The sequence below is a fragment of the Tetrao urogallus genome, assembly GCF_951394365.1.
Source record: "Tetrao urogallus genome assembly, chromosome: 1".
NCBI lineage: Eukaryota > Metazoa > Chordata > Aves > Galliformes > Phasianidae > Tetrao > Tetrao urogallus.
Window position 1 is genome coordinate 50,609,426 of NC_136813.1, and position 24,949 is coordinate 50,634,374.

The 24,949-nt window shown below is 40.5% G+C and overlaps 1 protein-coding gene across 10 annotated transcripts in view; it reads left to right on the forward strand.

Annotated features, from left to right (window-relative positions):
* Positions 1-24,949, forward strand: part of MBNL2 (muscleblind like splicing regulator 2) — a gene marked incomplete at its 3' end in the record, with an annotated part of 67,025 nt that overhangs the window by 23,404 nt on the left and 18,672 nt on the right. For 4 of the 10 annotated variants that reach the window (XM_079549294.1, XM_079549296.1, XM_079549297.1 and 1 more), the window contains exons 2-4: positions 15,896-16,060; positions 19,719-19,919; positions 20,992-21,255. In XM_079549294.1, the coding sequence (XP_079405420.1) occupies positions 15,896-16,060; positions 19,719-19,919; positions 20,992-21,255 (630 nt within the window). The remainder of the gene's footprint in view (positions 1-15,895; positions 16,061-19,718; positions 19,920-20,991; positions 21,256-24,949) is intronic. The other 6 variants (XM_079549301.1, XM_079549302.1, XM_079549303.1 and 3 more) reach the window with 4 other exon arrangements.

Consider the following 24,949-nt stretch of genomic DNA (forward strand, 5'->3'; position numbering starts at 1 on the left):
AAAACCTTTTTTTCCTTTTTCATAAGTTAGCATTGAATTCATGAAATTGTCCAAACTCCCTTACGCCTTCTCTCCACCCAGACAATGAATCCCTGGTGATTAAACAAGGGAGGTGGTTAAACCCTGTCTAGCTTCTGGTTAATGATCTCATATTTTGACTATTTCCCCTGATGAATGGTACTCATCCATCACAGTTTTTCTTCACCAGAAAGCAGCGGGATGGGAAAAAGAAAAAAAACCACAAAAACCAGTGCTGATTTGGCCACCTAAATACTTCTTTTGCAGACTGTTTGCAATTACAAAGGCTTTGTGAAAATTCTGAGTCGTGATTGTCTCAACTGTGATTAACATTTCATACCATACTACATTTTAACTTGGATGCTCTTCAGATCAAAATTGAAGTGCCATAGTGATTTTAATCATTTTATGATGTGTGTATCAGACAAATAAAAATAGAATACAGGAACAAGTACTGAATGTTTCCTGGCTCTGAAAGAACCACTCTTGTGAAAAGCATGAGATCACTATGTATTTTTTTTCCATAAAACTTCGTTTTGATTTGTGGAGGTTTAGTTTAGTATGTTCTTCAGTCTTTTGACATTTATAAAGAGTATTTAAACGGAGGTCCTTTCTGACCGCAGTGTAGCTGCGGTGAATGATTCTCTAGCAAATGAGAAAAACATGGTTTGGCCATGCCACCAGGCTGGGTAGTGACAGATCACTGTCACATGCTGTATACACTTTTAAAGCCTTGGTTGTTGCTGCCCTGCTCATCCAGAGAAGAAGGTTTTCCAGTCTCTGGTTCTCCCCACTCCTGCTCAAGAGCAGATAAGAAGGTCTGTCAGCCACAGGCGGTGTAATCATCACCTAGAGTTTCTCATTCGTTAACCGTTGTAGCTTTGACATAAACAGCAGTGACAGAGACCTTGTCTGCACCCTGGCTGTGCTTGCATCCTCTCTCTTCTTCCTTGGCACTCAAAAGAAAGCATTTTGACACAGAGATGTTTGAAGGGAATCTTTGTCTTGTGATTGCTGCTCAGATGCAGTGCAGGCAGTGGAAGCACTTTATCAGAAACGAAAGTCATAAAGGAGAACAGTATCTAGGACCCAGTGGCAATTTCTCCTCAGAAACAGATGAGAGTGCTGCAAAACAGTGAAGGCTTCCAGAAGAAAAGCAGTGAAAACCATCGTCTTGCCACCTGCACAGGGAGAACCTGCTTGTCTCCTTACTTGGAAGGGTGGGATAACCGATCACCAAGGTGATTCATTGACCCAAGTGTGCTTGCACATTTCCTGGTAGGTCTCATAATAGCCTCTTGGTACTTGTTGGACTGCTTTTACTTGTTCAGAGTTAGGGTGTGAAAAAAACTCAGTGAAGTCCTTGTTTAAGTCAAATGGACATGACTTTCTTTTTGCATACATCATTTGTTTTGGCACTGGAAAGACTTTCTACACCAGTACACAATCACTTGGATGGAACTTAAAATATAACAAAGAGTTTGCTTTGGAATGCCACTTACATGCTTATAGGCATTATGTTCTTCAAAGCATAATTTGGTAACTCCTTATTGTGTCGGTGGAGTGTGTCAGCTGAGATATACATACCATCTGAAAGTAATGCCTCCTATTTCTTTTCATAGAAACTACAGCAGATACAAAGAACATGATAACACTGTTTGATAGAGCAAATTCTCAGCTACAAAACACTCTTTTTCAACAGTCATTAGCTGTGCTTTTTTTGCAGCAGGGAACAAGAGCCTGCATGCCATGCTTGTCAAAATCTGCGCTAGCAAAGGTAGCCCTCTCTTGCTTCAGCTGGAACGTACCACCCACCACCTCACTGTGCTCACATCCACTGGTTGGTCTCCAGAAACATTCACCAAGTCTCAGTAAATGTTAGTGGGTGCTATTTTTTTCCTGAATTGAGCAGTTATTGACACACTTTTGCTTCCTACGCCCTTCCATGTCAGACACCATTCTGTCAGACTGCCCCTCTGCAGCCAGCTTTCACACAGCAGCAACGTATAATGGAGTATTGGTGGGAAGGTTCAACCTCTACTGCCATACCACCAGCATCCGTCTCTCATGTCAAAGGCCAACAGAATAAAGCAGGAGGCATTACTTTCAGAGCTGCCCTCATATAATGACTATTTGTATTGAAGTATTTCTGGACAAACAGTCCAGCAGATTTCATTTTTAAAATGACTTGTTTACGGTTTTGTTTAAATAATTTTATTTTTCAGTGGGTGCTTGAAGTGCGTGCACTCATCAGCTTTTGGTTGGATTTGTAGTGAAGCACTTGTGAGGGATTTATTACCAATGGTGTGCTGCTGTCATCACCTGGATTTAACCTTGCCCACCACTTTCCATAGAGTAACCTCCTTAATGCAGTCCTTTGGGCTGAAACATATGAGTAGATGACTCAGGATGTTTATTTGCAGTTTTGGTGAAACACTTCAACCATTTTTGAGAAACAGCTGAGGTGAATACCTTGATTTTGTTCCTTAAGTGTTTCTTAAAATTGCTTCAACAATAAATTTGATTTCTCATTGTTCACAGCTGAAATTTCAGATTCCCACAGCAGAAGGGTTGCTCTGATATCAGTAATTTGCCTTATGCTATTTTTGTGAAATTTCACCCAAATTTGGTCATTTTGTAAAGCGTGAAAACTCGCTCTTTATGCCTAGCAGAGGCTTTGTCCTGGTTTTCATCCAGATCAGACAGGCTTTGTGTGCACTGAGCTTGCTTCAGTGCAGGGTTTCGAGAACTAAGTACAACTGTCCCCATGCTTGCTCCATGTGGGCTCAGGCACTAGGCAGCAGGTAACAGCTTGCCATGGTTCTCAGCAATGCAGATGTTGTAAAACACATGTACAAGAGGGAAGGGATGAAGTAAAGTTTGGGGAGATTAGTGGTGAGAAAAGACACAGGAAGGGAAGAGCTGAGGCATGGTGGTACTTTGCCACTGTGAGAATTGAGGAAAACATGCTGGCAATGTGTTTTTCAGGCAATGACAGCACACATTTTCTTTTGCCTGAGTGCATGCGTGGCACAGATGGTTTTCTGGAGAGGGACTGACCTGTGGATGGGATGAGGCCTGCATCCAGATGAGACTGGCAGGGGCACGAGGGGAGGAGATGGTCTCCTGGTCAGACCTTGATGGCTCCTCAGTGAGCAAGTCCCTGAAACTGGTGCCATCACCATTAGCCCTTAAGTGGCTGTACTTCTGAAAATGAAGACTGGGAGGAGTCGTACAGGAAGCATCAGTGTGTGCCAAGTGGGCACAACTGCAAAGGGAAAGGAGGACCAAGATCTGCAGTCAAAAGTTGTTGCAGGCACTTCTTGTTGTTTTAACCATATTTGGACTTGGTTTGTTCTGTGTAGAGTGGGAGTAATGCTATGTAATCTCACAAGGAGACTGAAAAACCCATTAATAATTTTTATGGAACTATTCATGATGTGATCCTATGGAATGACTCTTGTGGGTAGGCCCAAAAGGAAATGAATATGTTGCGTTCAGGATGGGAGAGATGAATATGTATTAAAGTGTTACTACCCGTTGACTGTCAGGGTTACAAGAAATACTGTTTGGCTGCCTATTCACTGTCTGGGAAAGAAAGCTGTGTAAAGAAACTACGTATGATCATGTAATAGAGGTTGGGGTCAACACAGCTACTCATGACAATGGTGAAGTAAGGTGCCATGGACCTCAGTGTATACTAAAAATGTAGATGCAGTGTAACAATTGCAAGGGAGTCTGGTGTGTGTGAAAGCCCTGGGTATATGCCTTTGAAAACCTATAGGCAATATTTTAACATGAGATTAACCTAGAATTTTATTTAGTTGTCACCATTTCTGTTTTAAGGAAAAGAGTAATTATCTGCTCTTTCAACAGAGCATTGAGAAGGTACAAGCACTCTCAAGACCACAATCTCATGTTCTAGTACTTAGATGAATATAGCATTCAAATAAGGTAATAAGACATCCCAACGTGTCTTATCTTTTCTCATAACCATGATTTAGCTCCTAATTCTGTAAGCTACTATTTGAGATAAATGTAGCCGCTTTCTGCTGCTTGCTATTTTTTGTTGCTTTTGGAAGTTTCCTAATACAAAATAGACGGAACGAAGAATTATTCAACACCAGGAACAAAAGGTAGGATTTCTCTTCAGTTACTGAGGTGCCGGAATTTCTTTCTTGCCTCTTGCTTGAGTTTCTTAAGCTGGTCTGGACTGTTGATTCTCTAGATAATTCACACTAGTAAATCTCACATCCTACTGCTTCTGAAGAAGAGGTCTTATTACCCTTCCTGCTAACAGCTCTGTTTTCCCTACGCCCTAAACAGAAAAATCTGAGGTGTGCCGAATTTCAAGAAAAGCTAAAAATTTAAATTTATCCCTGATGTTATTAAGATAGCCAATTCCCAGAAAAGAAGTGTGGACTTGTATGGAAGTGGCTAGGGAAGGTGGCTGCTTATCTTCTGCTTTTTGGGTCAACTACACTTTTTGGACGTTGTTCTCTGTAAGTGGTCCTACAGTGGAACAACGTCTATTAATCTCATTTGATTATTTGATGCTTCTCATATGGTGATGGTACTATGGGGAATTTTATTTGTGATTCTTTTTCAGAAATGCAAGTACATTTTCTTCACATTTTTTAGGATCATTTTTCTTCAATATTTGCTTTTTAATAAAAACAAGCAAACAAATAAAAAACATGGCTTTTCTAAAACACCAAGACATTCCAATATGTTTTCAGCAGCTTTCCAATGAACTAGAAACTTGTGTCAGGTTCCAGCTTTGCTGGTACATCCTGGGAGCAAAGCCTATGATTTATTAATAACACAGCTGTGGTTCCTGCACTGTTATTAAGGACTGGTAAACACTCTTCCTTCTGCAGAGGGAAAAGATAGTGTACTTTTCACCTCTGCAATTATGTAATGTGTCCTAGGCTATTTGTATATTTAACTAGGATGTTGCTTTTTCCTTTTGTTTGTAGGGTGATCAGCTAAGAAAGTGTGAAATCCACAAAAGAAGAGAGGCTTTGTGTGTTGTTCGTGTCTTGATAGTGCCTAGCAAACTCCAGCTGGATGTGGAGCCTGCTATCAAGTGCATGTGCACTTGGGAAGCTGTGGAAACTGCTGACATGGGGTGACAAAGCTTGGTCAGTGTAAGGAATAGCAGAGGGACTCACCATCAGGAGATCTCTTTTAAGAAAGGGAGAAAGGAAGATCCAGGGCTCTACAGGCTGTTGAGCCTCATATATGTGTCTGGGAAGATCATAGAACAGATCTTAGAAGCTATGGTAAGGCATATGTGAGAGAGACAAGAAGGTCATCAGAGATAGCCACTAAGGGCATACTGTGCCTGACCAGTCTGATGGCCTTCCATGATGAAGTGACAGCATCGGTGGACAAAGGAAGGGCAACTGTTGTCATCTACTTGGACTTCTGCAGGGCCTTCCATATGCTCCTCGTCACATTTTTATCTCTAAATCAGAAAGATACGGAATTGAAGGATGATCTATTCGGTAGATAAGGAATTGATTGGATGGTGACAACCAAAAGGTTGTGCTCAACGGCTCTATGCCCGGGTAAAGATTGGTGATGAGTGGTGTCCCCCAGGAGCTTGCACTGGTACTGATACTTTTCAACATCTTTATTGTTGACCTGGATTGTGGAATTGAGTGCCCCCTCAGCAAGTTTGCTGATGACACCAAACTTAGTGGTGCAGTTGATACAGTAGAAAGAAGGGATGCCATCCTGAGGGGCATAGACAGGCTTGAAAAGTTGGCCCAGATGAACCTAATGAGATTCAACAAGGCCAAGTGCAAGATGTTGTACTTGTGTCAGGGTGATTCCAGATACATATACAGACTGAGAGAAGAACTTGAGAGCAGCTCTGCAGATAAGAACTTAGGGGTTCTGATGGACATAAGCCAGCAGTATATGTTTGAAGCTTGGAAGGCCAACTGTATCCTGGGCTGCATCAAAAGAGGGGTGGCCAGCAGGGAGAGGGAGGCGATGATGAAGTATGTGGAACTGTTGGAGTGAGTCAACAAGAGGGCTGCAAAGATTATCAGAGGGCTGAAGCACCTCTCTTATGGGAAAAGTTGGGGAAGCTGGGCTTGCTCAGCCTGGAGAAGGCCCCAGGGAGACCTGATTGTCACTTTTCAGTACATGGAGGGAGCTTATAATCAGGAAAGAGACTGACTTTTAACAAGGGCAGGACAAGGGGATGTGATTTTAAACTAAAAGAGGAGAGATTTAGATTAAACATTAGAAGGAAATTTTTTTACTGGGAGGGTAGTGAGGCGCTGGCACAGGCTGCTCAGAGAAGCTGTGGCGGCCCCATCCCTGTAAGCAATCAAGGCCAGGTTGGATGGGCCCTGGGCAGTCTGATCTAGTAATTGGAAGCCCTGCACACAGCAGGGGCATTGAACAGGTAATCTTTTAGGCACCTTCTAATCCAGTCCGTTCTATAATTCTGTGATTCTTTGATTCTATGATCAGTGGCTATGCAGCAGTCACCAGCTTCATCCTTTACTCTGCTGGGCCCAGTGGAGTTACCTGGTTTGAGAAATGGATGTTATGAGACCTTTGTGGCCAAGGCTATGGCTGGCTCCAATGACATTTTGTCGTCCTTCTCTTTATTGTGGTGGCAGAGTACCTTGGTACATAGGGCACTTATGAAATCACATTGATGTGCCTTTTCCGAAGCTGTGATTCACTGCGGCTACCACTGTGTCTCCTCAGGTTTCTTTTAGACGGGTGACTAGCTGACCACCAGTAAGGTGCTTGATTTTACAGCACTCTCCCTCCATTTTGTTGTTATCTGGTCACAGATAACTCCACATTGCCAAGATGCCTCTCCTGCTCCTTTATGGTGCTATGTAACTGATTTCTATTTCTTCTGAAGCATGTTAAGATTCCAACCATCCTGTTGAGGGAACCGTTGTTGAGGCTTCCTGATGGCAAAGCCCTATCCTCACTACTGACGGCTCACTCTTCTATCCCGATGTTGCAGAAGGTGTGCTGTATCAACACGGAGGGCATTCTAGCTTTCCTCCACAGCCACTGAGAGAAAAATAAGGTGTCTCAGAGCACAGGCTGCCAGTACTGCAGTTACTTTTGCCTACATTTTCGCTGCCAAATGGTGTTTCCACACGTACACAAAGCACAACTCGGAGTTTAAACTCAGTCTTCTTCATATGAGCAAGCTCATATTAAAACCATACGTTTGCTTGAAGGTTTTTACAGGCGTTGTAAAGGAGGTGAGGAAGGAGGTCTGTCAGGGATTGGCACCATGCTGTGCTCATTCTCTTGTTTGGTCACAGCTTGGTTTGTACTATTCTTCTCTATGCCGCTGTTGCGTTTTCTTGTGTGAGCTGATCTGCAGACACATAAGTTGTCTTTCTTTACTGGCTTTACTTCTGCAGTGGCTATTTTTGTCTGCTCTTAAGATAGTGAGAAAAGTGGGAAAAAATTTCCTCTTATTGAGATTTTCAGCTTTTATCTTCTTTTTTTCAATCCAATCAAGTTAAACTCAGTAGTGAAGTATGTTGTTTACCAGCAAAACATCCTTGTTGCCCTGAGTTACCATGCGGTCCCACCCAGGATTTACACAGTTCTGTTCTGTCTTAAAAACAGTTGATCTTTGTAATGAGCACTGGGAGCTGCCCAGTCATCAGTTCAGTGTGTGTAGTGCTCTCAGCTCAGCAGATACCAAGCCTCTGTAAAGGCCATGGGCGTATTTTCTGTAATTCATGCAGGAATCTGGAGACCCTTTGACTTGATGAAATGAGTGGTGCTGGAGCACCTAAGGCACTGCTCTGTGTTCCTGCAGCCCTACTGAGTCCCTTCGCAGCCTGCATCATGCCTAAAAGCCCCACATAATGCACCTTCACATCCAGTGGAGAGCATCACTGCTAGTATAATGGAAGTAATAGGTTTGGGAAATGTAACTCAACAGAGTTACCCTTCCCTCTGCTTCCTTTATGTTAGTTCCATGGGAGTTTTCCCTTAGCTCCATGTTGGCTGTCTTTTATTTCATGGAAATTGCCTACGTGCATTGGAGTGAAGATGTATTTCAAGGGTTGTCCACAGTTGTTTGTGATATATTCATCAGTGCTGGTAGCCAAGCATGAAGCTGAGGTAAAAATAACTGGTTTAGATTTTGAGTGCCAGTGTGAAAATGAAGGGGAAAAAAAGAAGAAAAAAAGAGGCTATGTGATTGGAGAAGAAATAAACTTTATTTCCTGATTATACTCAATTAATGTTTGAGTCGGTAAACATAGAAATAAAATAAATTGGTATTAGTGTAAACTATTATTTCTTTGAATTTTCTTTGTCTTATTTGTTAATCTCAAGGATGTTTGTCAAATGACTTGCAATTTCATACACATCCGAGCAATTTAATATCGAGTACGCTTCCCCTGATATTGCAAGGCAAATTATTAAACCATTCTCTGTAGCGATCCGTCTCCACATTTGGTTGAAAGAGCATCTTGAGAGACTCAGAGCTCTTTGTGCATTGCAAATGTGCTCTCCAATAGAACATTTTGTCTTTTTCCATTTAAATCTCCTATTAAGCCTTTAGTGTTAAGACTTTCACATCATTTAGACATTCCATCTTTTTGTAAGACTTCCATTTTTCTTCAATTTTTTTTTTTTTTTATTTTTAATGCCAGTTACAGGCATAAAGTAATGTTACTGGTAGCTCCTGTTTTCTGAAATTATGAATAAAATGATCATTTTTACTCTACCAGTTTCTAGTTTCTAGCAAATAGTTGAAATAATTCAAAGAGTAGCTAATGGGTTTTCTTAGCTTGCTGGAAACCAAATCAATCTCAAGTCACCTGAGAATTTTTTTGCATTCGTTTTCCTTTCCTACTTTAAAGCAGGAAGGTGAATTTGCTTCTACTTTTTCTTAAAACAGAAATGTGTAGGTGCATATAAATATGTATGCACACTCACTAACTTTGGTGGGTGGACTTGTGAGGTAGCTTTAGAAATAATGAATTAATTTCTCTACAAAATTTTGAGGGTTTTTTCTTTTTTTTTTTTAGAAAAACAGATCCAACAGCTGAAATATTTCAAGTGTAATATATGAGATGTTCTTTGTTCCTGTCCTAAGGTGTGCTGGCAAGAAGTGAATTTTCAGATCTTTGAACTCTGCATTAAGGGCTTAATATTTCTAATACTGTTTGGCCCTTTTCTTTTTGCTTTTTTCTTTGTCTCAAATAGTTCAGTTCTCTTTTTCATGATACAAGATCTTACACCAATCTCCTTTTTTTTTTAAAAAAAAAAATAAAATGAGATACAATTCTAGTTAGGCTGCAGGAATCCTGTTTTCATATGCATGCATGTTTGCAAGTCAACATACTCTTTATATGAAATTATGCAAAATTCAAAAACCCTTTGAAGCTTCTTTATATGCATTAAGGAAGAAATAAAGAAATAAGATATATTTTTAAAAGTCAATGACTAGTCTCTCTCAAGGCTTAACTAAATCCCTTAAGTCCTTGCATATGTGCTTAACTCTGCAGTCATGTATAGTTTTACAGATGGTGTGAGATGCTAAGTATCCACAGCAGATAAAAAAGAAACACTTTATTGAGGTCTCTTCTTTTTTACTTTATCAGAGAACTTGGGAAGCAGATAGACCTGTAAAGGAGAATTGAATCCCAAAATGGAATGCTATATGCCAGTCCTGATTGAAATCTAGTGTTTGGCCTTGATTTTGAGTGTTGAATTAGCAGTTGGCATTTCAGCGCTCATGTACAAAAATAAATAGGAGGAATATGTAAATGCAAGTCCTGTAGAACAAGGGGAATCATCCTTCTCTGCATAGCTCAATGAATGTACAGTCACTGTTTGCTTTCTTGTGCTTTTCCTTTTTGGTATTTCTGCATCTGAAAAATAACATTTGAACTGGATGTTTTGGAGCAAAGAGGAGAGGAGCGCAAGCTTAAGTGTCTCAAAGTTAATTGCCTTTCAACTGACTGTGTCTGTTTGTCAGTCCTACGGAGCCCAAGCTTGTTGGAATTGAGAATTTCCTTATGTATGCAATGGTGAAATTGTTAAATTAATTGTGAGAGATCACACTCATTCCCAACCAGAATTTGCGAAGGGGCTGCTGAGGAAGAATCCCAAAGAAGATCAAACTGTCATATAAACTCTTCCGGAGTATTTATGTGTTCAGTACCTCCACGACTGCTGACATTGCTGTCTCTGTGGCTATTCTTGCTGTGTGCTGCCACTGTCCCAGACAGAAGGCGCTGATAGCTCTTACTCAGCCAAGCTCTGAACAGCATGTAATATCTTCAGGTATCTAATATCAATATGGAGCAGGTGATATCTGGCTCACTAGCATGCCCACAGTTCCAAATACATATGGTTTATTAGAATGTGATCTGATCTTTACAAGCATGTGCAAAGTTTGCTGAAGCTTTATGACACAGAATTACAAACATATATATATATACTTGCAGAGGTAATTGTAGAATCAGGTTTGTCATTGATGTTTGGTGGGGTTTCTCAGGTGTTTATCTGACTGCAGAATGTTGAGCTGTCTGGGTGTCTGGCCAGAGACCAGCAAATCTTTTTGCCTTTGTAGAACCAGTTACTCAAATATCTTCTAAAACTATTCATGTCTTAAAAGCCATAAATGTTGTTTTCTTCTTAAAATTGCTTATTTAATCCTGAGAGATCATATGATTTTGTCTGCGTCTTATAGTAATAACTTGTTTTCTTAAGGTAGAAGATTTTGTGTAATTACACTATCCATACTTTCATCAGTACCAATCTTGCAACATAATGGCTTTAAACACTCTAGCCAATTTCAGACAATTTTGCTGAAAGTAGACGTCTCAAAGACATATGACTTGATAATAAAAAAAATAACTCTTACTATTTATGCAAAAATCAGTGCTGAGTAGAAGAGAAAGATCCAAATTACTGCCCAGTTAAGGAAAAGGCTGCAGCCTGAACTGAGCCACTCCTGAGTGTGGTCTGCCAACCACATGCACATTTTGGCTGGCTGTTGAGGACACGCACAGCTCAAGCAAGTTATATTTATTATGTGACTTGTTTGCTGGTTTATAGTTAGGAGAGGTGGGAGAGTGCTCTGGGAAGAAGAAAGAGAGAAGGAGGGATATGGGGTATAGGAGGAATCTGGGAGCTGGGCGTACCTCAGGGAATGGGGATAGGAATGAAGGACAGACTTTAGCAAAGAAGCAGGCTTCTTTCTTCCTGCTCTTCATCAGATGACCTATTTTCTGGATGTAACGTGATGTCTCACTCGGGCATTACATCGTGGTGTGAGGTAAGGGAGGCTCGCTTGTTAGTTCCCACTAGTATTGACAATAGATTGCCTTCACTGACTTTGCATTTGTATGCAAAATCATTCAGGCAGTGAACTCTGGTGAATCTCATGAGGTTAAAATAAAACCAAGTGCAAGGTCTTGCACTTGGGTTGCAGCAACCCCCACCAGTATAAGCTAAGGGATGTAGGACTGGAGAACAGCCCTGCCGAAAAGGATTTGGGAGTGCTGGTGAAATGGCAAGCTGGACATGAGCTAGCAATGTGCTCTCGCAGCACAGAAAGTCAACCATATCCTGGGTTGCATCAAAAGAAGTGTGGTCAACAGGGCAAAGGAGGTGATCCTGCCCCTCTACTCCATGCTGGTGAGGCCTCACCTGGAGTACTGTGTCCAGATGTGAACAGATTGCTTGGAAAGGTGGTGGATGCCCCTTCCCTGGAGACAGTCAAGGTTAGGCTGGATGGGGCTCTGAGCAACCCAATCTAACTGTAGGTGTCCCTGTTTGTTGCAGAGGGGTTGGACTAGGTGGTCCAATTAGCACTGGACCTTTACAGTAAGCATACTAAGAATATGTACTGCTGACTCCTGCCTTAAAAGCAGCCTTTCGCAGATGAGTGAAATTGTTGTTGATGAATTAGTTGATCCTCAGCTTAAAAAGATAAAAGAAGCATTATTTTACTGTTGCTGTTTGTTTGTTTGATAAAAAAATTCAGACATCTTATTTTTATGAAAATTAAGGGCAATTTTATTAAGTAAAAACTAACTCATTATTATGCATGGATGATGGCAGGGACACCTCCCTCTAGACCAGGTTGCTCAAAGCCCCATCCAGCCTGGCCTTGAATGCTTCCAGGGAGGGTGCATTCACAGCCTTTCTGGGCAACCTGTTCCAGTGTCTCACCACCCTCACAGTAAATTATTTCTTCCCAGTATCTAGTCTAAATCTACCCTCTTCCAGTTTAAAACCATTTCCCTTTGTCCTGTTCTACATGTCATTTTTAAAAGTCCCTCCCCAGATTTCCTGTAGCCCCCTTCAGGTACTGGAAGGCTGCTATAAGATCTGCTTTGAGCCTTCTCCTCCAGGCTGAAGAGCCCCAGTTCTCTCAGCCTGTCCTCGTAGGGGAGGTGCTCCAGCCCTCTGATCGTCTTCATGGACCTCCTATAGACCCACTACAGCAGCTCAACATTCCAGTCATTGAACTGTCTTGTGCCACTGGTTTTAGGCAACCTACCTACTGCTCTTAGTAGGGAAATCTATTCATCTATACCACAATTCAGTGGTGTGACATAGTTCACAGAGGGACGTGGTTTTGATGCCAGGCTAGTCAGCAGTTCACAAGAGCACTGCCCACATGGAAACAGGGCTCCTTGTTGCAGCACCTGGGTACTGGGCATCATTGGAGTTCCCAGCTCATTGCACGCATTCCTTCTGCCTCCCACCTCCTGCTGGAATGAAACCTGTGGCACGCCCCAGGTGCAAGCCACAGCATGTCCCCAGTCTGGATAATCAGCAGTAGAAAAAGCAGTGTTTCAGCTAAAATTTTCCATTATCTGCCTGAAATATGGCCCAATGCTTTAGGCTAGGCCAGCTGTAGAGAACAAAGTAAGAGAAACGGGAGGTCAGAGGCAGGTGCCAGGCTTCCAGGGTGAGTGCTGGGAACTTCATCTGGTCTCCATTCATCATTACTCTCAATTTACTCTCAATTAAAGATAAGGAGACAGCTCATTGAGAGTGAGTTTTGGTAAAGAAATCATGTGGAAAGTGAACAGGTTGTGATGTGCATTTTGATAACCTTCATTTCATTGGTGGAAGGAGTTTCTGGGGACTAAGTTTCAAGCCAGTCTGTCTGCACCCTGTGTCAGGACTCTGACTCATATGTGGGAGTAAATTAGAAGTTGTATTAAGCAATTATTTTCCCTGCTGCCTTCCCTGTTATTTGAACAGAGGTTGTGCTGCTGTGCACCACCAAGTCTGGAGCAGCACCTTTGCTACTGTGATTTTAAGAGCCGTGGTGAATCAAGCCTTGCTCCAGAGGCTTGATACCAATGCATCCCAAAGCCAAAGCAATCAATTTTGCCTCTGTATTTGTTTTGAGGCAGCCTGCTACTGTAGTATTTTTTCTTCAAGAATACAAACGTGCCTTTATTGTAGACCCAACACGTTGAATAATTTAGCATTCTCTGCTGTTTGGTTGATGTGTTACTATCATTTCCGTTGGACTTTGGTTTTGCCTTTTCAGTAAATAAAAAACCCAGGGTCACATCTGATTGATGCCACAAGTTTGAATTTTTATTCTTTAATTGATCAGTTGTTGGGAATCAGCCCAATTCTGCTATTGCCGTCAGCAGCTCATAGGGACACGGACCATTTCTCAGCAAAAAAATGAAAATGCTTATAAGGATTTTTCCCCAACCACTGAAAGTCCAACAAATGAAAGGTGGTCTCAGAATTCATTTGGTTTGGGTTGCTAGGACTAGATTCATCTGCACACTATTTTCAGTGCTCATTCAGTTGTGGTTTATTTTGGGTCATTTCACTTTAACAAGGCTCGATCTGTTTACAGTGCTTTCTATAGCAGCCTGACAGGACCACATAACTCTTTTATAGTAAGTTCATTGCTAACCAGGAGCTCAAAGAAAACCAACAAAACAACACTAACTAGTAAATGAGGCACAAACATGGATAACTTCAGAGAATAGAGCACATTTTTATGTGTTTGGATTATTCTGGGAAGTTTTCTGAAATAACCAGTCCTTTGTGCACTGTGGGCTGCTTTGCTGAACTGGAAGTGCCAGCATAAGCTAGCTATGTGCTTTTGGAAGCAATAGCAGAGGGCTGGCTTTAGGCTCTTTTCAGAACCAAGGTACTTCAAAAGCCACTCTAGTTGAGAGTTACTTATGCTCCTTAATTGAGGATCACTTTCATTTGCATAGGTAGGTATTTCCATCAGATAGAGTTACTTGATTTTGTTTTGCTGTTTTCATTTTCAGATTTGTCGTATGAACCATTTACATACAAATTAGATTAAAATTAAATAGGTCTCCTTTAAAAATGCCTTAATCAGGAAATCCTCATCAGCCAACAAAAAAGCAGATGCTCATTGCCCGCGTTAAACATGCTCCTGTTTAACATGAGAAAGGCGATGGCCTTATTTCTCCATGAATGGAAGCACCTTTTTCTGTGTCCAAGGCAAACTGTGACTGTTCCATTTCTGCTTCAGCCTGCAGACAAAGTAACTTTCCTTTTGTGTGCTTGATTGAAAGCAACACTTAGTGACCTGCAGAAGTAAGAAGAAAGAGCACACCATGCTGAAAATGGCCTCACCTACATCAGCATATTAAAAAAGTGCCAAGAGATGTTCCTTGGCACTGAGGCTTGGCTGTCTGCATTCTGCAGTCGTAGCTTTCTTGAACTCCTAATACTGATATTCTGGGACATCCAAAGCATACTGGTGGTTTGGTAGGAAAGTATGTGTGCATACGCAGTGTCAGAGTACGTGTGTACTGTGTAATGTTCTCTTGCAGGGATCTAAATGTTCCTGTGGCTATAGGAGGGTATTCCTTTTGGCTAAGAATTCTAAAACATTCATAGCAGAGAACAGAAGTTTTAAGGAGCACTTTAAAAAAAAAAAAAAAAAAAAAAAAAGATTTCCATTTGGAAACTTGTCTTCAACAAGTTGAGTGTGTCAGATCCAGTTTGACTAACGCTTTGGGTCGTCTGCTCACAGCTCTTAAAACTCTGTGACTGTTTATGAGCTGTGCCATCAAGGAGCCTCTGATCTTAGCATGTCCTGCCTCCCTGATGCACCCCATTGTTTCCTTTTCTGGGGAGAATGTATCATTTCTTACACTGCTCTGTCTACATTTTGGCATGTGGTCAGTAGAGGTGTGCTCCATGTCCATCTTCTCCAACACAAGCCATCTCAAAGGTGGCTGCCTGCTGTACGTCTGTGGTCGGTACTAACTATCTACAGCCCCTTGCTCCAGAAGTGCCAACTTCTGTTCCTTTATACTTAGCTGGAAATAGTTCAAAGTTGTACTTGATGTAATAAAAACAGGAGGCAAGAAGGCGGGGAACTATAATTCAGCATGAACGTCCAGGAGAACACAAGCAGAAAGTCGTCACATGGTTGGTTTTTCTATATGTAACGTGCTTAAAAGCTGTATTTTTCTTAAGGAATATTTAAAGTTGTTATTTGTGATGTAATTTAGAAAAGCATGGTATATTAATGATAACGTGATGCAGTAGCCAAGATCTAAGAGAGGCAATTCAGGCAGCCTGGATAATAGACGGTTAATTGTATCACAGCGATTTGTACTTAACAATGAAAGTGCCATCAACTGTTTTCAAAGCCTTTCTCCTTGGTTCATGGCTAACAGCTCTAACAGTCAGTCAGATGTAGTGAGCTGAGGCAGAACTCAAGGCTGTCAGCTCCTCCCAGCCCGCTACGCCATTCCCAGGAAACACCCTGCATTTCATTAGTTCTTGCTTAGCTTATGGTGTAATATTTTGCCCCAAGGCGATAAGCTATCATCAAAAGCAATAGACCAATTAGTGTGACTTCTTTTTCCAGGGTCGTTGTACAAGGGAGAACTGCAAGTACCTTCACCCACCAACGCATTTAAAAACTCAACTGGAAATCAATGGCAGGAACAACTTAATCCAACAAAAAACTGCAGCAGCTATGCTTGCACAGCAAATGCAGTTCATGTTTCCAGGAACCCCACTACAGCCAGTGGTAAGTATATTTCTCTGATGGTGTTGCTGGTAAGTATGTTGAGGCAGAAGACTATATTGATGTGCAAAAGGTTTCTAAAGTAGTCTTAATAAAAATAAACCTCATCTGTTGACTTAGGGAACCCTACTGAGGTGCTAGAAATGCCTTTTTCTATATTTGCATTGTAAAAGATGAAAGAGTGTTGCTGGAGATTTGATATTTCTTTTTTATCCCAGACTCGCTTTTTTTCCCCCCTCTTTCTTCTTTTTTTTTCCTCATTCAGTTCTTGTTAAGTTTTGTCTAGATTCACAAGGGTTTTACCCATGTAACTTCTGGAGGCAAAAAGCTGCATAATAATTTATTAGTTATTTAAGTAGGACTACAAAGTTCCCCTCTCAGCAGTCGGTGAATTTGAGTGGCTTCAAACAATATTTAGTCCTGTGGAAAAAAAAGTGATGTTATTCTGGGTAGTGATTTCTTTCTCTCCTGAAATCTGAAGTGTCTCAGAATAACACAGGCAGAGAGTTGATGATGTGTCTACTTGCAAACTCAGCATTTTATCTTAAGTTAACACACTTGAAATCCAGAAAGTGACATAAAATCAGAGTCTTGCAGACATGAGCAGTGTCTTTGGGATATATATGAGAATGATCAGTTGCTCTGGGCTGCCTTTGCAGTTCAGCTCCTTGTTGTACCAGACTTGCAAAGCATAGCTAGGCAAGTAGTCTGAAAGAGACATTTAGTAGCTAATGATGTTTTCTCAGTTGAAACACCTATGTAAGGCACAGGAGTGAGATTAATTCCCCTAACTTGAGGCATCTGGAACATTGGCATCATCTTCCACACTGGGCTTCCTAGGTCCACTTATAGTTTATCAAAAGGAATAGGCACTTTTAATTACCATCTGCTTGGCTTGTTTCAGAAATTGGTATTCGGATTATATGGTTTGGTTTCTTCTAATTGCTGTTGTCTTTCCATGGACTGTCAAAGGGGATAACTATAAACATCTCAGATGAAGAATCTGTATTTGGCCACATAGCTCACTCCAGATTAATCAGATTAATCAGATTAATCTGTGTAAAAAGTGATTTTACACTTGAAGTATCTGCTGTAAGGTGGGATGCGTGTGCAAAAACTGGGGGTCAGGAGTCCCTGAGTCTCAGTACATGTTTATCAGCTTTCAGCATGCGTGTAAGATGTATCTGGGTATTTTGTCAGAATGTGTTTTGCTATTTCCTGATTTTATACTGCTTAAGTTTTCAACATTTTTTTTTTCATGAAATAATAAAATGATTCCACTTCTTGTATTATAATGGAAAATTGAAGTGGCAAAATCATGCTTTTTTCTGCTCACTCATTTCATCACTTGAACTTTACATTTTCATTGACATAATGCCTTCTGTACTGATGGCTGTGATAAAAGTCGGGAGTTTTATTTTTCAGTCTCACATAAATTGCCAAATGAAGATGACTCAGCCTTGACCAAATGCATAAAAAGTAGAAGAAAACTCCATACGAGTCACTTGACATGTAGATTTATTCTTAAAATCGTATCTGAATACAAAGATGGTATTTATATTAAACATGATACACGTTGTCCACTAAATAGTTGAAATGTTTTTTCATATATATCTTCATTATTATGCTGTAAAGAATTTAGTTCACACTTGGCATATAGACAGTGGTATTTGATTTTGAGCAGTTTTGGTCTGAAAAAAAAAGAGCATTATTCACTTGTAACTCTGCAGGTCAAACACAAGGGCATCTTTAAAAGTAATGCCTCCTGTTTTATTCTGTTGGTCCGAGATGTCTGAGGCAGATGGTTTGGGGCGGTATGGCAGTAGAGTTTAAACCTTCCCCCCAATATCCCATCATATTTTGTTGTGATGTGACAGATGGCAGCAGAGAGACAGTCTGACAGAATGGCATCTGACATGGAAGTGCATATGAAGGAAAGGGATGTCAGTGAATTCCTCCATGTGGAAAAAAATGACGCTCACTGACTTACTTTGTTGGCGCTTTGTGAATGTTTCCAGAGACCGATCAGTGGATGTGAGCACAGTGAGGTGGTGGGTGATGCATTTCAGCAGAGGAAATAGTGGGTCACCTCCACTGGTGCAGGTTTTGACAAGTATGGCATGAAGGCTCTTGTTCATTGCTGGTGAAAATGCGCAGCTAGTTGTAGTGACTGTGTTGAAAAAGAGTGTTTTGTAGCTGAGAATTTGCTCTATCAAACAATGTTATTATGCTCTTTCTATCTGCTGTTGCTGCCATGGAAAGAAATAGGAGGCATTAGAGTTGGAGCAACCTACGTAGATGCTGTTTCCATACAGTTGGGTATCCTGGCTAGTGTGCTGCCTTAAGCATCTTACTGGTACTAAGTCAAACTTGAGTATAATTTAGTAATTAGTTCTAAACACCTGAAAAAAAAAGAACAGAAGGAAAAGGGGGAGAGGAACAAACAAAAAACACACTGAAAATAAACACAGCTTCTTGGCTTCTCTTATTGATTTTCCATACAGTGTTTCTTGATAGCTTCTCTTCTCCAACACAGGCCATGCAAGTCACCTCAATGAGAAAGAATTTCCTTTTTCATTAACCATTTTTAAATCTCAGTAAGGTTTTTTAAGGTGTTCTGTTATTGCAGGGTTCATTTCTTGCTGCTGTCTTATTCAAGAACTTAATTTGTGACAGAGCTAATCTCAGAATTGTCCTGTTTTGTCTTAATTTTTCATTTATAATCATAATGATTTATAATTATAGCTTCTGGAGTAAACATCAGCCCTGCAGAACTAAATCACTTTCCAGTTCCAGTTATGACCGTGGTCAGACCATGGCTATGTTCTGCTTCCATCCCCACTGGAGCTGGTAATAACAAAACCACTATTCTACTGTGGTAGGGCTCGATTTTAGCATCACACAAGTGCTCTTTCTTCTGGTCATGACTTCACTGACTTTTTCTAGGAAGGTATGAAACAGATTTTTAAAACCATATCATTTCTTTCAATCGACCTTTTTTGTAAGATGAACTCAACCTAAGCCCGAGTAATCCTTTTCTAAATATTATGTCCATTGGAGATTATAATATTTATTCTGCTTGCCACTGGTGACAGCTGGGCACACAAACATTCTGAAAGGTGAGGCTTTCCGATGTGTGAGTTATAGCAACATATAATTGCAGGAGGTGGCAAAATATAGCATGCAAACAGATGGAAGTTGAGCCAAAGAGCTCATTAGTTATAGTCTTATTAGAAATATGGCTTTAATATTGTTAATAATGCTTCACGTATGAAATCTGGTACTTTGAAAAATAGCCTGTTCTCCAAAGGAATGCAGGTATTGAGAAAAAGCAATAAAGTCTATGTTATTTCTACTTTTAGATGTGTAAATAAATCTGCAGTATAAGCTGGACCTCCATAGAGATTCAGGTTCGCAGCAGGATTCCCTTTGCATTGGCAGCCTCTTTTGCAATAGCAGAGCTACAAAGTGTGTGGTTCCTAGTATACAGCTGGAATGTGTTACATGATTAAAAGAAGAGAATATGCTCTGTATTTTGCCAGCTGCTTGAAAGTTTTTGATTTGAAGAAAACAAATTGGCATCAGGGAGAAGATGCAAAAGACATCTAATAAGCACTTGATTAAGATTTTTTTCATCTTGATCTGTGTTTTCATTTTGCAGCCCACATTTCCAGTGGGTCCCACAATAGGAACGAACACGGCTATTAGCTTTGCTCCTTACCTAACGCCAGTAACACCAGGAGTTGGCTTAGTCCCGACTGAGATCCTGCCCACGCCACCCGTCATTGTTCCTGGAAGCCCACCGGTTTCAGTCCCTGGTTCTACTGCTACTCAGAAACTCCTCAGGACTGATAAGCTGGAGGTACTGTAGAAACAACCATGACTAGAAATGCAGTTCTCTGATACGCTGTAGGAAAGCTCCTGGAGGAAAAACTCCATTATTTTAGAAACTATGCTTAAAATATAGTTGCTAAAAGTACAGGCATCATAATTAGACAGAATGCCAGTAGTAATTAAACACTTATTTTGAAGGTAGTTTACTCAAGTTTAATACATAGAAATCAGCATGAAGTTTCATCTTTCCTTGTCTCTTCAAATGTCCCTCGGGTTTACATGCCTGTAACGGAATGCTTTGGTGAAATATCTAACAAGCACATTTTTATTGCAGTGTTAATTCTCTCCTGATTTTAATTAATCAGTATTAGGGTAATTTTACAGGCCTTCAGCCTTCAGCTTCCAGTAAAGGAGTTGCATGTCACACACCTCAGAGCTGACTGGGCAGGAAAGCCCCCAGTTATGTGTAGAGCCTCTGTGGAGTTGGTGGATCCCCACATGGCCCAAAAGCGATTTCACCACTTGGTGGAATCTATGGTCCAAGCGCACAAGAAGGCCAAATGCTGCTTACAGAAATGAGTTGCTCTTTCCCGAAAGCCCAATATCTAGAGCACATTGCTCCTTAATAAATTCAGCTTATTGATCCTGTCCATTTTTTAAAACTGTTTTTTGGAGGCTCTCCGTTTTGCTTTAAGACTCTATACAGTTCTTTGTATCTTCCTTGAGTATCAACAAGAGGAGCGCCTTCCCTTCTGGTGAAGTTGCAGGAACTTAGAATACAGTTGAGAGGGACTGAGCATTGTAAGTCTCAACTAGTTTTGCAGGGGCAGTTACTTCAGTAAGAATCCTTCCCAGTTGTTTTCTAGGTATGAAAAGGGAAGGACGTTTTGAAATGTTTCTGTTTCATGTCCATTTAGCCACCATACCACAGAGCTACCCAAGGAGTGGTAAAATAGATTCATTTTCCCTCTCCCAGAAGAAGATAGCGAGTTCATTAAGTTGGATTCGCTGAGCTAACTGGGGGAGGGGGAAGATCCATCTTGGGAGGCATGGGCTCTCCCTGCCTTTTCGGGTTGCAACCAGTGTTGTTTTGCATGTAGGTGTGCAGGGAGTTCCAGAGGGGAAACTGTGCACGTGGAGAGACTGATTGCCGCTTTGCACATCCGGCAGACAGCACAATGATTGACACAAACGACAACACCGTAACCGTGTGTATGGATTACATAAAAGGTCGTTGCATGAGGGAGAAATGCAAGTATTTTCACCCTCCTGCACATTTGCAGGCCAAAATCAAAGCGGCGCAACATCAAGCTAACCAGGCTGCAGTGGCAGCCCAGGCAGCTGCGGCAGCTGCGACTGTGATGGTAAGTGCTGGCATATATGGCTGCTTTTCTTGACAGAAGCTCTTTGATGCCTATTTTGCTTCAATGTAATGCTATTTGCTTATACTTTATTTTCCCTTTTGCTTTTTTTTTTTTTTTTGGTTAAAGATAAGAATTTTTAAAATTACTACTATTGCTTGATGGGAGGAAGCACTCTTTTTCTTTATTCTCTTATTTTAATGCTGTATTTCTATCCAAGACAGTGAAGCAAATGACACTCTATACCACTTCTGTTCTCTGCCTTGATTATGTGTTAAATTTGCCCCTAGTATTTCCAAACAGAAATAAAACTGTTCAGTGTCCCCTGGAAAATAGGGGTTGATATGCTGGTTTAGCTCTCTGACAACAGTTAGGCATGTGGAAATATGGAAGAAAAGGAAGAAAAGCAAAGGAGGTGGGTTTTCTTCAGTTTAGTATTAGAAGAGAAACATGTTAAGATTCAGTTCACCCTGCTTTAGATGCCCTTGAGTTAAATAGAGACTAACCAGCCACCTTGGTTTCACTCTATGGGCAGTGGAGAAAACCTAGCATGTTCATCTACACTGTTTATCTGATCCACTACACCGGTGCCTGACTGAGGGGGAGGAAGAATTATTCTCTGGAGATAGTTAGCTTTTCTCACTGCCTAAGAAATGCTGACTGTATATTCTTGAATTTTGGCTAAGGGTGATGAGTCTCACACTAATAAGCCTTTCTTTCATCTCCTACTGACAGGGCAAGTTCATTCAATCTCTATGCTACCGTTTTTTTTCTTTTAGCATAATAGGGTTTAAAAGTAATGAACTAAAATGGGAATAATCAAGAAAAAGCAGAGTAAGTGTAGTCAGAATTTCTATTTTCAGAAATTTGAAAGTTGTTTGAACAAGGCAGCCCATCCATTTACCAATACTGGTTATCTCTTATGGTTGCTACCAGGAAAGTTGTTAAATTTAAATAAGTGGTATTGATGAAGTTAAAGAAATCAAGCGTGCAGGATTTGACTTGGAAGACAAAATTGCTGGCAGAAAAATCAAAGAATCGTTGTCCTCATTGCTGGCACTGGATGAATAATTAAGCAGATGCAGTTTGTGGACTTGTGGGCAGTGCATACAATAGTTATAGACAATATAGTTATTATTTGAGTAAGGAGCCTAGCAGAACCACAATACAGTACAGTATATAACTACCCCAGGCTATTGTATTTAGCAAATTAGCAAAGAGCAGACTTTTCAAGGAACAAAGGGTAAGTTATGCAACTAAATAAACCTCTAACAGAAGAAAAATTTTAATGCGTTTTTTTGCACTTCAGTAGTGATGGGGCATATATCCTGACATTTTAAATAAACCATGTTAGCCTCAAAGTGAGATGAAGAATCCTTGGGAATACAGAATTGAAATTCTAATGTTGCAAGAGAAGAAGTCAGGGACCTATAATTCTAGGTAACTTTTTACAGAAAAATATGGAAAGTACTTTCATTTAATACTTAGGCTGTCAAACAGAAGAAATTATTTTCAATCCAATTATTTTTTATTCAATGTAGATTTGAAAGAATAAGATAAAGTGAATGAAAAATCATCAGAATGACAATGACAAAATAGTGGTAGAAAAGATGCACACCTGCAAGCTACCCAAGAATGAACAAGAATGCGCAGTTGGATCTAGAGATCAAAAGTAAAGCAGAAACACAAACACTTATCTGTAAGGCTCACTTAGAGATTGTTGCCAGGTTGAATTGTAAGAGGTCTTCCTTCCTGAGGGAAATGTCTGCATTGCTTTGGCCCAGAGGGCTTTTTCTAGGCAAGTGTTGTCGACTTTATTGTAGTAGACATTGTATTGTAGTAGACATTGTAGTTAGACCTTGTAGGGCCATTGAAGGTCAGTGAAGACTATCATCTGGGACCAGAAAATGTCCTGCCTGTATTTTCATACACTAACGATCAGGAACATTTACTCAGATGCCCTAACTGACCTCATCCTTGGAAGTAAAAAGAAAAGGGAAAAACACTGAAAAAGGCTACAAACTGTATAGCTTAAATCCCAAGTACGTTAGAAGACAAACACTTGTCATAGTATTCAGGGAGCTCCAGATATTCGTGTACTGCATCAGAAAGCATAGAAAGTCACAGAAGAATGTACTAAACTAAACTAAAATGTTATTTTTAAAAATGAATTGATAGTTGAGATTGTCTAGTCTACCTCCCTGTTCTGGTTGGATGGGCTTGAGCAGACAGCCCAGGATTGTGCCTGGTTGGCTTTTGAATTTCTCCAAGAATGGAGACTCCATAACTTCTCAGAAACAGATCAATTTAGTTCCTGTGGGTTAAACTTTGTCTAGAAGGCAAAAGGAAAGTCAGCAAACGCTTCCAAGTAGGGAGGTAAGGGTCAGAAGACCACAGAGTGGAGGTGGAGAAAGGCAGTCAACACAGAGATAGCAAGTGAGGATAAATAATACAGGTACTAGATTATAGAGGTAATTAACCGAAATGCTTTACTCTATTGATGTTGGTTTGAATTTATGGGCTTCTTTATCGCATCATACTGAATTCAGTTGTAACACTTAACCTATGTGTAGACTTCCATCAGTAGTGGATGCAGGGGGTCTGAGGTTCTGTTAGCTTAGCCAAGGTACCACACGTCAGCTGTGCAGCACTGTGTGTGAGTGCAGGAAGGCTATCCACATCCTCACACTGCACCAGGTGTTTCTTGTTATAGCTAAGTCTTGACCCAGACAGATGAGCAGATACTGTATGTCAGGGAAGATAATCCAGAAGTGTGCTGCAGGATAGATGGGGAGGATGCTGGGAAGCCTCATGCAATGTAGCTGCAACAGGACTGGGAACAAGGACAGCAAAGGCTGTCCTGCAAGATACCCTGTTGGTGTTAGCTAATACCACGACTATAAGGTGTTTGTAGGCATTTTGTGCCTTGTCCTCCTTTTCAGACTTTTGTTCCCTATTTCCACATACTGATGTCAAGAGAGACATAGTCTGCATATCCTGAAAAAAAGTTAAATATCAGCAAATGCTTTGAAAAAAAGGGGAAAATTCTGATTTATGACTAAATCATCCTTGCTGTCTAAAGGTTTGTAAGAATAATTTACAGTACAAAATTTGAAAGAAATATGCAATTTTTTTTTAAAGAATATCATCATATCAATCACAGGTTTAGTCTTACAGTGAAAATATACAACAATATCTATGTCTATGTACTATGCCTACATATTTTCATTAAAAAAATTTTATAATGCTAAACCAGTATTATAAGTCATATTTCAATGTTTAATACTGCTAGGAGCAGTATTTTTACTCCCTGCTCCCAAAGATGGTACTATAAGGTGTAGTGAAATTTAGAAAACGTGTTTCAAATTCTGAAAGGCTGTTGTGTTTTTTTCCTCTCAATGTAATGTGGTAAGTCGCAAGGGAAAAAAATTACAAAAATGACCCACCTTTAGGGAAACTATAAGGAATTAATGATAAGTTAGTGTAATGGGACAAATTATTTATTGTGCACTGGGAATAGAATCATAGAATCATGGAATTGCTCAGGTTGGAAAAGACCTTAAAGATCATCGAGTTCAACCACAACCCAACCGTAGTACCCTAACTCTAACAACTCTCTGCTACATCATGTCCCTGAGCACCACATCCAAATGGTTTTAAACACATTCGGGGATGGTGACTCAGCCACCTCCCTGGG